This window comes from Diadema setosum, chromosome 15 (assembly GCF_964275005.1).
Source record: "Diadema setosum chromosome 15, eeDiaSeto1, whole genome shotgun sequence".
NCBI lineage: Eukaryota > Metazoa > Echinodermata > Echinoidea > Diadematoida > Diadematidae > Diadema > Diadema setosum.
In genome coordinates this window covers 3,792,817-3,809,235 of record NC_092699.1, presented here as the reverse complement: position 1 = coordinate 3,809,235, position 16,419 = coordinate 3,792,817, and the positions used below count along the sequence as shown (strand labels likewise).

Here is a 16,419-nt window from a genome sequence, read left to right as displayed (position 1 = left end):
TTAGGTTACTATATTGTTGTCTTCCGGTAGTAATGGTTCCGTCTCATTATTGACGCTAAGGATGTCTGAGGTCGGGATGGGCATCTCTTTGTAGTTTGTCTTCAGTCTCTTCCACGATGCCAACACCATCAGCTGAAATATGGCAGAATGAAACAGAAATGCTCATTGCTGTAAAGTCACTCATAACACTCATAAGCCCTAATTACTGTATATCTAACCGTGCATCACAAAACCAACAAAAAGTTGCACCCCTTGATTTTATGTGAGGACTCCAAAACGGTGAAATGGGCCAACCAAGTCAATTCAAGAGCTGTTCTTCTTCTACATTACTCTAAAGTTTGGGGTCATAAAATTACTGGAAAAGTGTGTTTCCAGCAATTTTTCTACAACCTTCTTTTGTAGATTAGTGTGATTAGGTATAAGTCATAGAGGCTCCTTTTCATTTAAAAAAAAAAATTCCTTTGAACACCCTTAATTTTCAACTCTAATAACTTTTGAAAGGATGGTGCTACCACCTTGAAAGTTGGTATTAATCATGGACAGAATGTGTTAATAGAACATTCTCAATTTCAGCTTAATCTGATAATCCCTGCATTGTTGTTGGTACAGCAGCTTACATCCTGTTTTTTGTCCCATTCATGGCACAGCCAGAATGGTTTGGTATTAACAAATTAAAGTGCTTGAATAGACCCTGTACTTCAGAGCCTCTTTTCTCAGTTCACACGTTTCGAGATTGTAAGCTTTCTTTGCAGTATTTAGATATGTTAGGAGTGTCCATCTGAATGGAGTTATACATCGTTTTAAAGCTTAGAGTCTGCTATTTCAGAATCTGCCCTTAACTAAAAATCCATGTCTGGCGACTTTTTGCCGGTTTTGCGATGCTGGGTCACATATCATACTGTATGATCTCTACTTCACATACCACGGCTGCCATTTTGCTTTTTACAGGCAATCTGATTACATCAATATACATTATATGTACTATGATTGGCATTTATCTTGTCACAATTCAAAGCTGCATGCTTATAATCAATCTTGAATGCTCTTCTTTTTACCCTGTAAAATTAGGAATGTTCGCGGGCACTTTAATTTTGCAAAGTTTGTGAGAGCCAACATTCACAAAATCAAACTGCATACAAAGTTCTTGTCCACACTATATGCAGTAAATACCACAGGCAATACACAAAAACTTCATGCGGTGAAAATATCTTATATTACAGTAATTCTGATACTTTATTGGAATTTCAATTATGAAGCTCAACAGAAATATCACCTCAGGTTTCTGTATTTCTCCTTTTTGTCATGTCTTGTTTTGCTTTGTGGGGAGGATTGGAGAGAGGATTTTTCACATCAGTTCTATCTATTAAAAGGGGCTTTCGCACAAAGCCTGCATAGAATTGCATAGCATGGCGTACTGAGTGCGGTAAACTAGGCTGCATACTCATTAAACAAAATTTTGAAGGCATAATTTATCATTTGCAGATGACACAAAAACCCAGCATTAGTGCTTTCATATATTCTTACATGACTTCTGCACACAAAACAATGACAGGAACTTGGATTTTACTTGCAAATCCAGAAGGGAATACCACTAGATAGTCAATCAATGAAATACAAGGTACAAGTGGCAGGAATGGAATTGTGAGAAACGGTTTTATTATACTGTGTCATTTGGTGACTTATTGATTGGTTTGGGCAGGTTTGCAGGTTTGAGCAGAATATGCGAATTTGACTCGCCGTCGACTGAGTCGATGTGCGAACGTAGCATATAAACAGACAAAATTTTCAAGGAAGGAAGCAATCATAGAAATGAGAAGGAGTGTTTGGGTAAATCCTTGAATAATAATTATGTCGAATCTAAAGTAATATCACACAATGTTGTCACTATTCATACTGTACAATTTCAAACTAGGTCACTACAAAACTTCATTTCGCTTCCCATGAACTATCAAGATATCATGATAGTGCTTACCAGCGCCAGTGCGAAGAGTACCACCATAACGATGAGCATGAGGAAAGGTCGCTCCACCGTGGCTGCACTCCATATGGGGCCCATGATGGTGGCCAGGCCACCTGTTGCTCGCCGGATGCCCTGACTGAAACCTGGAAGTTTGAAATACACAAGCACATCGAGATGATAGGAATGTTTCATTCAAACATGCAGGGCTGCCAATATCAACAACGAAAAAGGAAAATAAAAAATATACATTTTAGATTCCCTCCAGAGAGCTTTCAGGTTACTTGAGCGCCACGTGTATCTCAACGGGGCAACATTACAGAAGAATGAAAACCAAACATGTACTTATATGTACATGGAGGATATACACATACTGGAGGGATCAATAGCAGGAGAAATTGAGCTTTGTCTGCCGAGAAAGCTTACGCAAAATCAGAGATCTGAGCTCATCGCATGTTTGTTTTCTCGGAACTTTTAGAGGACAAGCTCATCCAAATAAATGTGTGGAGTGAGTGAATGCAGCAATACTAGTTGAACACATCAGTGAAGTTTGAGGGAAACCGGACGATCAGTCCAAAAGTTGTGAATTTGCAAAGCTCTGGTGCAGCCATCGCTTGACAAGAAGACTACTACAGTTTGTGGCACCATGCACATACAACAATACAAAGGAAGGCTGAGGAAAGAGTGGAGGAAAGTAATCACTTCACAACTCATTTCTTCACAAGGTACCATCTCCACAGTTTGGATGTTCAATCACTATTTCTGTTTGTTCGGAATATCTAACTTTGATGAGTAGTTCTTCATTTTGAAACTGATAATCTCTTCAAACAATGACCTGAACAGAAAAGAAAAACAACAACACCAAAACAAACAAAACTCATTTGAGCATTTCCTGTTAGTTTTGTGATGCAAGGTAGCATAATACTAAGTAGTCAACTTCACCTCAGTCCAAACCAATGGGAGTGGGGAAATTCCCTTGGCTTACATGAATTTCGTCTTATATACTGTGCACATCATATCTGTATTTGACTTAACACATGATTATAGCAATCCAGGGTTGAACACTTCTTCGACTTAGCCAATATCTGAACTTGTGCGAGGTCCAATTACGTGAGGTTGACTGTGCATACAATGTACACCTGACATGTTGGTCAGAGAGGTCGGAGCACCACAGACAGATCCTACCCACCTTGAATTTTCTCGGGAACAATCTTGGAGAAGAGGGAGATGATGGAGACGGCTAGAAAGGCGAGGCCTGAGACCTGGATGGCGCAGGGGATGATAAACATGGCAAAGTTGTGCTTGGGATCATCTGCAAAACAAGAGGTTAACCAGAGTCAAGAGGTTAAAGGCATAATTTACTATTTGCAGAAGAAACAAAAACCCAGCATTAGTGCTTTAAGATGAGAGTTAGCGAGATAAACAACCGCTGTAAAAATTTGAATCCGTATAATCGATATTAAGTATTGTTACATACACAAAATGTGACAAATAGTTATAACAAAAATGTTTCCAGACTAAACCGTCTACAGAATACGGTTGAATGAGAAAAATACTGATATCTACTTATACTTAAGGCTTTATTGCGAAAATGTTATATGGTAGGATGTTTTGTGACACAACAAACCTACACATTTGCATCAAATGTGATATCTTTACAATTTTTTAAATCACTGCTCCAAAAGGTCAATAGGACCTTTAAAGTCTGGAAGGGTGGCTGTGTAAAATCAACAGTAGATCATTGGTTGGATGACCAAGTGAATGGGATTGAAAGATATGTGCTTTTAATGTGTGGAATAGGAGAGAATGAAAGAGTTTCAGATACTGTATATCAAGCTGTTATTTATATGTAAAGATATTTTCACAAAAGAGGAGGTCTTGGACATTTTTGCGATATGTTGTTTTCGCGAAGTGAAATTGAGGCTACAGTTAGTGTACCATCTCTCTGGACATGGTGACATTTTCACGTGTTGTTTAATCCGCGGTCCAACTGTGATTTGGCAACTTCGCGAAAATCAAACTCTTAGCGAAAATTACAGCTTATACAGTATATATGTGTACTCCCACTCTTTTTTTTTTTCTGGACGGACAGATGAATGGACAGACGGAAGGACAGACAACCCTAATGCATGATGTTTCTGTAACCTATTGGGGCAGTGGTCTTTGGTACAGTATTGGTGGAGATGAGAATTGGGCTTTTAACTTTTTGCGAAATACAAAGAAAACACTTATGATACAGTACAGAGCATACCATTTTATTAACCCGTTGAGGACGAGTCCTGAGTATACTCGGGTAAGCGTCTATGGGAAATGCGTGTTGTAGCATAATCAAACCGTCCTCAACGGGTTAAGAGGAATTCAAAGTTTATATGATGAAAATTGGGTTTGGAATGACTGAAACATCCAAAAACAAAGTAAAACAAAGTGATCATAATAAAAGGTGGGTCCCACAATTTATTAGAATCGCTCTGTTTTGGATATCTCAGCCATCTCAAAACCAATTGTCATCAAATAAACATTGAATTTCTCATGGAATTACATGCTTTTTCATATTTCATAAGAGGTTTCTCATTACCTCACCAAAAAAATGTTAGAAACCTGAAATTAGGTCTCAACCAAAACTATACGATCCCTTTAAAAAGCGACCTTTGTATTATCATTTTCATCAACTCACGTTCGATGGCCCTGGGGACGAAGATAGTTAGCAGGGCTAATGATACCAGCTCGATGACCAGGCCGACCAGCAGGATGGTGCGGTCAGACACTTTCTTACTGATCACTTTGACAACCAAGAAGAAGATTAGCAGCTGAAACAAGAGTTTTGAAAGACAGAAGTGAGAAAGAGGATGTCTTCTTTACCTCTCATACACATTCTGTGTCTCATGTTAGTCTCTGACATCCAGCTGATTGATTAAATGATGTGAAAAACAGACAGTAGGCAGGGGCTGTGGAATGATTCATTGAACATGAGGGGTTGACGGACTGAACGGTGGGAGGGAAAGGGGTTTGTCTTTTACCTGCTGAAGACGAGTCCCGCATATACTTGGGCAGGTGTCAAAGAAAAAGGTGCGTTTAAGAAGCAAAATCAGCTTGTCCTCAATGGGTTAATGCTCGTGGTGAACTCAAGGCAGAACTCCACCACCCCCACAGAGGATGAATTTGGACTAATCCAGAATATTCTTGGTTTCAGGAGGTTTGCAATTAATTTTGATACTGCAAAAGTATGGACCACTGCAGCCCCCAACCCTGCCCCAATTTCATGGCCCACACTGACAGCGTGCAATCTCATGTCCCCGCAAACTACAAAAAAGGGGAGGGGGAGGATTATTGTCACTTCCTTGAGAAGTTTACAGTGTTCTTTCCCATTGTGGATTCTTCTGTTTTTAATTACCCGAGTATAAACAGTAGCATTATTCAGTCACAATTACTTTGTACGGCCCAAATCTTGTCTGATGTGGGGCTTAGAAGAACCTGGGGCGAGAAGACCTTGTATTTACAAAATGTCAAATGTTCAGGAGAGCCAAAAAAAAAAAAAACCATGGCGGCCAAAGCACTATAGCGAATGGGATAGCCTTTCCTTTGAAATGGTGTGGTGGCTTCATTTTTGGAGTAAGACAGTTGGGATTTGGACAGGACATCACTTAACCCATTATTTAACTATTAGTCCAAAGAAGTCATTTTCATCAAAATTGCAGATACAAGGTCTTGACACCCTAGTGACGATATGCACCTAGAAACATAGAATGGTGGGAACACATTGCAATAAACCCAAGCAAAAAATCCCCCCACCCCCACACACAAAAAAAAAAAGGAAAAAAAAAAAAAAGAGAAAAGGGATATAGTGCAAAACTGCTTAGGGGAACTGGAGCCAGAGCAAACCTATTACAGCCTTGAAACCTCTTTAATATAGCCAGTAGGATTATCTTTCATGGCATGACTACACCTGCTAATTAACTCTTCGTGTGCCACCTCTGCTTGCCTGTCTCAGTGGACAGGTACCAAACTTTGCACACATTGTTAAGATGCACAACAACACAAACACCCATTAAAAAAAAAAAATATCAAAATATGCCACAGCACATTCAAAGCATCACTAGCTACTCAGTAACTCTGTTCCTCACATCACAGCAAAGTCTGCGATATTTTCCAAAACTCTGCTGTACTGCATATCTACCATACTAGTTCTACAGGAATTTAATGGCTTTGAATAATGAGTTTTCCAAAAGCACTCATCCCTTGTGGTCTCGGAATAAAGTGCCACATGGAGATTGCACTGTGGCACACAAAGACGTAACGATTATTCCTCAGAGGTTTGTTTTGTTTTGTTTTGTTCTTTTTTTTCACAGTTGACTAGAATCGGACATAGATTGAAAGCCTTCCTTTTTATACAACTCACCTCAACTCCACACACACAGTAAAATATACTGTTGTCGATTTCATTGAAATCTAGGTAGAGCTCATTAAGAGGAACAACAGCAGTCTGTAGAAAACAAATCAAAGAACAAGACAAATGATACTGTGGGTTGATAAAGTCAGAAAAGTGACAGTGTTTATGGGACTTGTTGAAAGTCATCAATACATCAATAATGGTTCTGATGCTTCAAAAGCTTAGAATCAAGAAGAATTGTGGGATATACTTGTAGATGTACACATGTATCCAATGCAAAATGAACAGAAAAACAATCTCCACTCTTTGCTTTTCATTTTATTTTTTTTTCTTTACTCTTATTCTTCTGACCATTCTCAAAATTTCAGAAAATCAACAAATTTCAACAACATTGCATACCCATTCCTGTCTTCTGTCTAATATGCGTAGCAATGAAAAGTCCCTGATACTATGCTTTGGTCTATAGCTATGTGTAGTGAAGTTGAATATAGTGGCCCTTTTTCATTCAATGGACTTATCTTTTTTTTTTCTTGCAAGATTAGTAAACAATGAGTTCATGTGTTTCTCACCTCTAGACCAGGTTGGTTGAAGTAGAAAACAAATTGCACGGCAAGCATGACAACTATCTCTTCATTCAAGCATTCTGAGGAGAAATAACAGGATAAACGAGTGTTCCAACAATTATAAGACATGGTTTTATGAGATACCACACAAGCATCAATTATTATGAAATCATCTAACACTGTCAGACACTGCAGACACTAGATTGGGAAGTATATCATTAGAGAGCACACTTGAAATTCAGCATACAAAAAAAGATAGGAAATTTGGATTTAACCCTAAAAAGACTGGGCTATTTTGGTAGCTCCAAAGACTGGGGGGGGGGGGGGGGGAGGCCTCAAGGCCCCCCCCCCCCAAGATCTCGGCCGTGGATCCCGCGATCGCCGTGGAACTTTGCACAATGGTAGTGTGCGATGTAATCTACAAGATCGTATTTTTAAAATTTTCCAAAATAGTCTTCTTTCCTTTTATTTTGATTAATTATGATAATTTATGCAAGAAATCAGAATCTTTCATCTAAATCAGTAAATACAGATCCAAAAGTGCTCATTTTTGGTATGATTAATCTTTGTGGCATTCTTAGCAAATGTACTTGAAAAAAAATTTGGTATCAAAATTAATTTCTTATTTATTTTATTGTTTAATGAATTTCTTATGTATTTCTTTGTTTTTCGAGCTTTTGTTTTGTTGTTTTTTGTAACAAAATTTGTCACAGATACTTTTTGAAGCATAATACTCCTAAAACAAACTAATTTTAGCCATTGAGAGTAAAAATAAGCATATTTATATGAACCAAGTGAAAAAACTCAATTTGCATTGACTTTGTACACAAAATCACATTTTTTAGCCATTTTTGGCCTCACGTGCATGTACAAAAAGTCATGTAACTTCAGAACCGTACCCCCAGGCGTCACAAATTTGGTGTCAAAATGTGCGGGAAACTCAAAAGAAAAAAGTTATGGAGCATCGCGGTGAGAGCATCGCGTGTTGCAGAGTAATCGTGCGAAATGTCGAGGGGGGGGGGGCCTCCGAGGCCCCCCCCCCCCCCTCCAGTGCAGTTAGGGTTTTAAGCCTTGATATTCTTTTTAACCCTATTCTAACTGGGGGGGGGGGGGGGTCAAATTGACCCCCCTCTCGACGTTTCGCGCCACGATTTCGCAACGCGCAAAGATTTTGCCGCGTCGTTTCACGACTTTTTTCATTGAAGTCTCCCGCATATTTTGAGACCAAATTTGCGACGTCCGGGTACACCGTTTTGAAGTTACGTAATGTTTTGCATATGCATGTCAACCAAAAAACAGCTCAAATTCATGATATCGTGTGCAAATCCAATGCAAATTGTGTTTTTTGGTTAAATTGATATAAATTAGATTATTTCAACTTTTAACCATTGAAATTAATCAATTCTAGTGTAGATAAGCCTGAAAAAGTGCGTGCAACAAATTTTGGCAAAAAAACAATAGAAAACAAAATGTCGAAAAAACAATAAAATACATAAGAAATTAACAAAACAATAAAAAACAAAAGAAATTGATTTCGATTGTGCTAATTTTTTACAAGAAAATTGTTTGATGTGTCTTGAGGATTCTGACACAAAAATTTAGCAATCCTCCAGTCTTTTTAATGGAGTTATAGGTGAAAATATGATTTCATGCACAAATTTGCATAATTAATTCATTAAAAATAGAAAGGCAATATTTCTCTATTGTATGACCATGTTATCTTGTAGTTGACATCCAGCTCTATCTTCAGGCAAAATTTCGCGGCGATCGCACAATCGGCGGCCGAGATCTGAAGGGGGGGTCAAATTGACCCACCCTCAGTAAAAACTTGATCTCAAATAGCCCAGTTAGAATAGGGTTAAAGTCAATAAAATCAAAAGAGTTGGGAAAACATTTTAAGGTTGATCATCTGTAAAGTAGTTACCTTTTGTCAAAACCTGAATATAAAGAGACCGTAATATCACTGCATCAAATGAATATCACGTAGCACTGCATCATTTTTTATTCATTTTTGTTTACAATCACTTGTAAGAAAAAAAAAATATGATGGGAAAGCTATTTCTTCTTTTTTTTTGTAGCATCAAGTGTGTGCTGTGCAGAAAAACCACAAGATGAAGCATTACATTGTGCACAACTAAAAAAAAAAAATGGTAACAGAAAATTCGGATGAATAGAGGGGTTGATATCACGACCGCATGCTCACATAGTTGAAGAACTGTTAGAATGCATTGAAAACACAAATAAGTCAAAACATCTAGGGTAGCGCAGATTCTATTATTTGCATTACTGATTGGTGGTAGAGAAATATAAAGTTTACGCCCCCTTCAAATCTCAGTTGGTGCATACACTGTAATACGGTGTGGTATTAAGGGTCAGTCCACATCATGGGGACACCTCTTGAGGGAGAATTATGCAATGGAGATAACGTTTGTTAGTTTTAAGATATCAATTGGTCCACTGCTGTTATGCTAGCACATGTGTGTGTTGCTATACAAATCTTATTGGTGGCTTGTCTTTTTTTGTTGTTGTTGTTTTTTGTCACATTGGTCCACAAGTGACATTTGACTTGTGTAGCAGAGACCAATGCCACTATACTGGGTCTACACTGATGTAACCGTATGTACAAGGTGACAACATTTGCTCTTGTGACAATTGCTCAAGTCTTTCTCCAAGGACTTAGAGTTGTGATGGGGTTTTAGATTTAGTTTGATGTGAAGATTAGGATTAGGGTAAAGTTATGCTTGTGGGTAGAAATTATGTTTGGCTAAGCATTCAGATATTGTGTGGAACGGGATCAATATGGCAGAGCCATTTCACACAATTAAGTCGCAATACCATTGTTTGCAAATGTTAACAGTGATATGCAGGAGTATAACAGCTCTATAAATGTACAAAGCCATTGATTGAAATATAAACAAAAGCATGTACAGCAAGTACATCATTCTCTAGCTGGCTGATAAAGTGATTCATTTCAAAGTCAAAACATTCTGAATCTCCCCTCCCTGACAAAAAACAAACAAACAAAAAACCAAAAACCCTCAGACATATCATGTAAATCTACAAGTGAAACAAAGCAAAGACAAGTAAACCAAGAGTGGAGAAAATAAATTCTTCAGTATAAATTACATTACTATGAGTACCATATAGATAGCAAACTCTACTTTGTTCAGTGTTTTCACATCCCAACTGGACATTACAAAACAACTTGATACATTTTTGTTTGTGTTTTTGTTAAGAGTTTACTTCAATCTCCACTGGAAAAGGTTGTTTGCTGTTGTCACAGCACATAGCACTAGGAGGGAATACAACTGATTTGTACAATAATCAAAGAAGGCCAGCAGTTGTTGCAGGACATAAAGCTAAGAGGAAATAAGACTTTGTTTTGTACAATAACAGAAGATCTACCTTGGAACACTGTTGTTGTCAATGGATATAATGTAAAGAGGAATTAAGACTTTGATTTGTATGATAATAGAAGAAGGTTAACTACATTTGTATCAGCAGTTTGGGTCTTTTTTGTTGCTGTTGTTGCTGTTGCAGGATATAATGTGAAGAGGGATTAAAGACTATAGATTTGGACAATAATGGACATCACTAGACTGATTAACTTGCCAATGACAAGTCTTAAGTATACTTGGGTTTGGGTGTGCAGAGAAAATTAGGCCTTAACTCCATGTTATGCAGGGGTTAATAACTACCCCCCCCCCCTTGGTTCCCAATGCTTAAATTGTGAGCCTGATTAAGTATAATTTTAGGCTCTGTTGAACGCTTACTGTGTCTTTGAAAACTGTCGGGCACGTACTAGAGTTATTTCCAATAAGGGAGACTTATTTGGGGACAGGATGGAAGACAATCACCAACATCATGATTCTTCACATAGACAGGATTAACAGCCAATTCTACTAAATATGAAGCACAACAGTGGTTAAGTGGCTATCACAGCCCACCACTAAAATTTCGACAAAAAAAAAAAAAAGAAGTCTGTGGTCTGTACAGTCATTATTATGTACGATAATTGCACTCTCCATACACCATGCCCTGAAATCATTAATACAGCGTTATCACAAGTCCTTATGCATAAAGATAACAAATTTGTGCCTATTGACTGAATTCACAGGACTAGACGGGAGGAAGGTCATAACTCCCTGTGGTCTGCAAACACTGGTGTACATTGCACTTCAGATTACGCACGATATGTTCAACGATACACTACGTATGGCAAGAAGAGTGACCTTTGGTACACAGTCACACAGTGTTGAGGAATCTAGTTCATTGTACATGGAAGAACATAAACGTGAATTACAGGTGATTGATCTACAAATGTATCCATATATGTGAATGTTCGAAAGCAATTAATTTTTGAAGTTTCTGCTCAGTCACTGCTGGATGAGAAGACTACTGCAGCTTGTGATGTCACATGTGTACAACGATGTGAAGAAAACATTGAAAAAAAAATCAACTTATCATCACTTTTCTCGCATAGTAAAAGAAAGCTTGACTTGCCTATTTCAGAAGGCAGGAGGAACAATATTACCCTTACATACATTAGTGAGAGGTTGACGAAATGTACACTTTTTTTTCAAAAAATTGAATTTTGTGAAATTCTCTTTTTTATTTTCCTTATATCGTTGTACACATGTGACATCATACACTGTAGTAGTCTTCTCATCCTGCAAAGACTGCATAGATACTTTAAAAATTCATAACTTTTGAACAGGTTGTCAGATTTTCCCCAGACTTTCACTAATGTGTTCTAATAATATTGATGCATTCACTCAATTCACATGTATACGAAGGTGGACTTTTCCTTTAACAGTTGACTTACCATTGAGAGACCAGCAGAACCCAGGAGGTTTCTCCTTCTCCTTACCATCCCCCTCATCCTCCTCCATGAGGGCGTGGCCATTGTGGTGCTGCATGTACGCCTCCTCCTGGGGGAGAGCAGAGATGTACTCCCCGGATCCTCCTCCATCTATTCAAACAGAGAGTAGCACAAAACAATGCTTTATGTTTTAGCCAGGACTCATTATCATCGGTGGCCTGTATGGGGCCACCAGAAACTAATGTTGGGCCACCAAACTTTAAAAACTCTATATTTTGGTGACCCAAATTAAATGGGCAAATGAAATTTGAAAATGAATTGTAATATTTACATTTACATGTACCCACATACCTGTTTATGGTGGAAACCGAGGACCTGTGTCACAAATGTACACACAAGTAGTTATGAACATGTATTAAGGCTGTATGCATGGTTGTTTTAATGTGTATGTACACAGGTAGACCAGATTAATGGAGAACATTCTATATGATATAGATATAGTACAATCTGTACATACAGGCTGACCAGATCAGTGGCGAAATTTCTATGTGGTATACAATGTAGCTACAGTACATGTATGCATGTGACAGGAAATACATTATAGCTCACTCAATCTAGAATGATTTAACCCATTCCAGAAAATTCTGGGAAGTGCTTACATATTTGGATGAGTGAGGCACTGTTCCTGTAGCCCAGTGTGATTGGTAGTTAATTTTGGCAATGATGTTATGCACATAGTTAGGCAGTCAGTCATCCAGGATTCCTGGAATTTGGACTTGCTAGTATGTTCAGGTATGTGGCCCCAGGTTGGAGAAAATTACAGAACGTACTAGAAAGGGGTGAATGGATAGTATATAAGCTGGAGATATTCTGCAGTAGGCAGAGTACCCAACACCTCTGCTCTGAGAGATACGTCACTTCTGGCTCTGAAGCGACTTGTTATAGTCAGTCCTGTGTTACCTGCTGACCTGTAATGTTTGTGGAGATAAGGCCTGGGAGACATTTTGCCTGCAGAGAATTAATTTGCCTACATTGGAGATAGACTCCATATTTTAGTGTCAACGGACATTATTACGGCAAAGCTGTGACGGGCTGGATTCCTTGCTGGACATTATAAAGTGAATCATCATTCAATGCATCAACGGGACATGGTCGTCATAACATTTGGATTCTGCACGTTTCGCTGTGGACGTATATCCTGGATTTTTACCCGGATTAATACCGAGGATTATCACAACCTGCGCCTTTGGATTTACGTCTGAGGTATCATTCATCTGTGCATCAAACATCGTATCTGGACACTGTCAAAGGATTACTTGCTTTCAAATTTGGCTGTACTACGTGTAAGTGATTCCACTACCGATTTATAATTGTTTCTATTGATCATTATTGTACTGATGTGAAAACCGATTACGAGTCTGTACCCACAATATCACTGTTAATAAACCGCCTGAACATTAGTTGATTGTTTCTTTTGTGCGATCATTCTCAGAGTGATTTTTGGTCGTAACACCTGTTTTACCCACAAGAATTTTACCACATAACTCAGGACCTGTGTGTAAGTAGGAATCTTGTCAACTGAGGACTCATTTGTACACTACCATACAGCCGAGGACTTACGTACTACAGTTATGTTAATCGAGGACCTACAAACATATCCCTACTCCTTTGTAAATGCAAAAGTAGACTGTCTGGAATGGTCTGCGAACGGAGGATGTTTCATTGTGTGTCCTCGGTTTAATTGTAAAGTTCATGTGTATGTCATTTTCCATCATGGGTAAGAGCACTGTATTCATGCCCTGTTTCAGCACACTAGTTTTTGTCACTGTTATTGTTTGTAACCACTTGCTTGAACATTGGAGTTTGTGCTTCCCATGGTCATTTTACTATGAATACAAAGTACATACTTGGGTATGAAGGGGCAAAGGGTAAAGACAGGGTGCAGCTGTTTGTGCATGGCAGAAGATGGAAACATGGGTACTAGCCCAGCTGTCCATGGGTGGAGTGAGGATAGGATTTACTGTAAAAGAGGATATTTTCGTGCAACTACTTATGAGGAGAAATTTTGAGAAGAGTTTCACATGTTTTCGATTCTGCGGAAACAAGACATCAACTACTGGAACACATGGCAAGAAAAAAATATTTGTGTGCTTTTATTTTCGCGCTACCTTCTGCTTGCGCGAAATACGCGAAAATCTTAACATCGTGAAAATTTCCACTTTTACAGTTACCAAAAATTTTAAATATCAAATTTGGCCACTACAGGTCAGGTTTGGCCACTATAGGTCAACATTGGCCAGTATGGGTCTAGTCTGGTTTGAAGGAGTCAGTTTGGGCAGTAAGGGTCATTTGACCACCACTGGTCAGGTTTGGCCAGTATTGGCCAGGTGTTACAGGGTCAGGCTGGGTTAAATACAAGTAGATTGTTACATTTGGCCAGAATGCAAGATGGAATAATGCCTTTAAAAGCAAAAGTGGGATAGTCAGGCTGCCTGGATTATCTGTCAATGGAAATAAATGATTACAGGTCATCATTACAAGCACTGAAATCACTGACAAAACAAGACTTAACTTTACACTTTAGTACTGTTTTGTTAGTTTTCAGCTGGTACCAAGGTGATAATCCTCTTCAGCCAGATTCATTTGAAATCTTAGAAGATATAACAATAGTTGATTCCAGCAAAAATGTACTAGCAGGTAAATGGGTAGGAACTTTGGTGCTAGGCAGTGGCTTAAATGAACAATAGAACCAGTAATGTACATTGAGTACGGTACCAGGTACTATACCATGTAAAAAGAAGGCAGTGAAGCTACATGTAATATATGCTGATGGTATGAAAACATGCGCACACCATTCTCCATACATACTGACTTTAAGATCAAACACACACCTTTCATTTGGATGCTACACATTATCACCTATAATACTACAGCAGCTTTCAAGTTAAATTGTACATGATGCCTTTAATGTGCTGGCAAAAGTGAGACTGAACTACAGTATGTTTTTGACTTCTATGAGGCCGGGTAAGATCACTAAACTCTTTACGTACTAAAAATGTAGCAGGTGTATAGGGATTGTGAACATTGTGCAGCACCATGTGTTTACAGTGCAATCCAACACCATGCTAAATTTGGCTTTTATAAGGAAACCAAAACCCAAAGAGCAATGTGGACCGAGTGATAGCAGCAAACTTATAAGAACAGTTCAGTGAAAGTTTGAGGAAAATTGGACAATTGATGCAAAAGTTATGAATTTTTACAATTTTCCTCAAACTTTCACTGATGTGTTCTACTATTAAATGTTGCTGCTTTCACTGAATCCAAATTGCTCTTTGGGTTTTGGTTTCCTTTGATTCAGAGTAAAACCAAGTTAACAGAAGAGTAAAATTTTAACCAACATCAGACCCTACACAGGAAAGCTTTCAAATTCTCAATTCTCCCTGTTTTCACAAATCAGTTTTATCAGTCACAACCACACACTCAAATTGGAGAAGTAATAATGTCACCTCTTAATCCGTTGACGATGAGTCCCAAGTATACTCGGGCAAGTGTCTATGGGAAATGCATGGTGTAGCAAAAAATCAGTCTGTTCTCAATGAATGAGTTACGTGTATAGAGTTGTCTGTAAAACACGGAGTACAGCATGAAGTGGAAATTGAATCTTAAGCCACAGAGTGTCAGAGGTGAGCCCTACCAATTGCATCAGAGAGGACGCCATGTTGACCAATGGCCTGCTCGTAGCGATCCGTGATCAGCGTCTGGCCTCCGTTGCTGATCCCCCTACCGCTCCCGCCGTTGATGCTGCCTGCGGACAGCGTGGCGTAGTCGCGGCACGGCCTCCCGTCCTCCTGCTGCTCCATCCGCTTCTGCTCCTCCAGGGTGGGGATGTCGAAGTAGATGAAAAAAAAGACGATATTCTGCAGCACCCACAGGATGGCCATGAAGAGCTGTGCAGGCGACAAAACATTTTCAAATGAATGGCCTCACACTGATTAGAAAATATAATAACAACACTAAAATTCTATTGAACATTGCTCTTTATACCATTTCTAGACTTGAACACTACTGAACACTGCTCTTTATACAAGTACCATTTCTAGGCTGTTATAGTGGGTAACGTATGTGGACAGACAAAACTGTCACACTTATGTAAACTATTTTGTGGTATAAATTCCACCAGTCCGCATATGGCATAGTTGATTTGCATGTACTACATGATGTGAAATTATATACATAAAATTGTTTGGAATGCCCCATTAAGGAAAACGTTTTAAAATTAAATGCACTGACAACATACCCCAGGCGATGTGTACTTGTTGACTGGAAACTTGCCGATGTAGAAGTCACATTTCTGCAGACCCAGGTTGAGTCCCGGGCCAAAGAGGAGACCAAACTGTCTGGCGGCCATCAGCAGCGAGATGGCCGATGCCCTTTCTGCTTCCGTCGTCGTCTGGGCGATGACGGCAAAGATGGCCGAACCAACACCAGCACCCACCCCTAATAGGAATGCCATTACGTTAAAGAGGTATTTGAAATTTCAATTTCGATTTTTTCTACAGTAGGTGTAGGAAATTATAGTTTTCGAAAGGGACCAACACGCCAGTACCACAGCACATTCATTTTTGATAGCCCCTACCAGGTAGAATTGAGACTTTCATATCATGATGTCTACAAGTTTTTCTTGTTCCTT

At 38.8% G+C, this 16,419-nt stretch overlaps 1 protein-coding gene across 1 annotated transcript in view; it reads right to left on the bottom strand.

Moving 5' to 3' along the window:
* The window catches only part of LOC140239292 (major facilitator superfamily domain-containing protein 8-like), a 31,694-nt gene continuing 15,275 nt past the window's right edge, over positions 1-16,419 (bottom strand). The window contains exons 4-12 of the mRNA XM_072319169.1: positions 16,027-16,226; positions 15,424-15,676; positions 11,733-11,879; positions 6,914-6,987; positions 6,354-6,437; positions 4,632-4,764; positions 3,147-3,269; positions 1,973-2,103; positions 1-132 (exon numbers count right to left, since the gene is read on the bottom strand). Of these exons, the coding sequence (XP_072175270.1) occupies positions 1-132; positions 1,973-2,103; positions 3,147-3,269; positions 4,632-4,764; positions 6,354-6,437; positions 6,914-6,987; positions 11,733-11,879; positions 15,424-15,676; positions 16,027-16,226 (1,277 nt within the window). The remainder of the gene's footprint in view (positions 133-1,972; positions 2,104-3,146; positions 3,270-4,631; positions 4,765-6,353; positions 6,438-6,913; positions 6,988-11,732; positions 11,880-15,423; positions 15,677-16,026; positions 16,227-16,419) is intronic.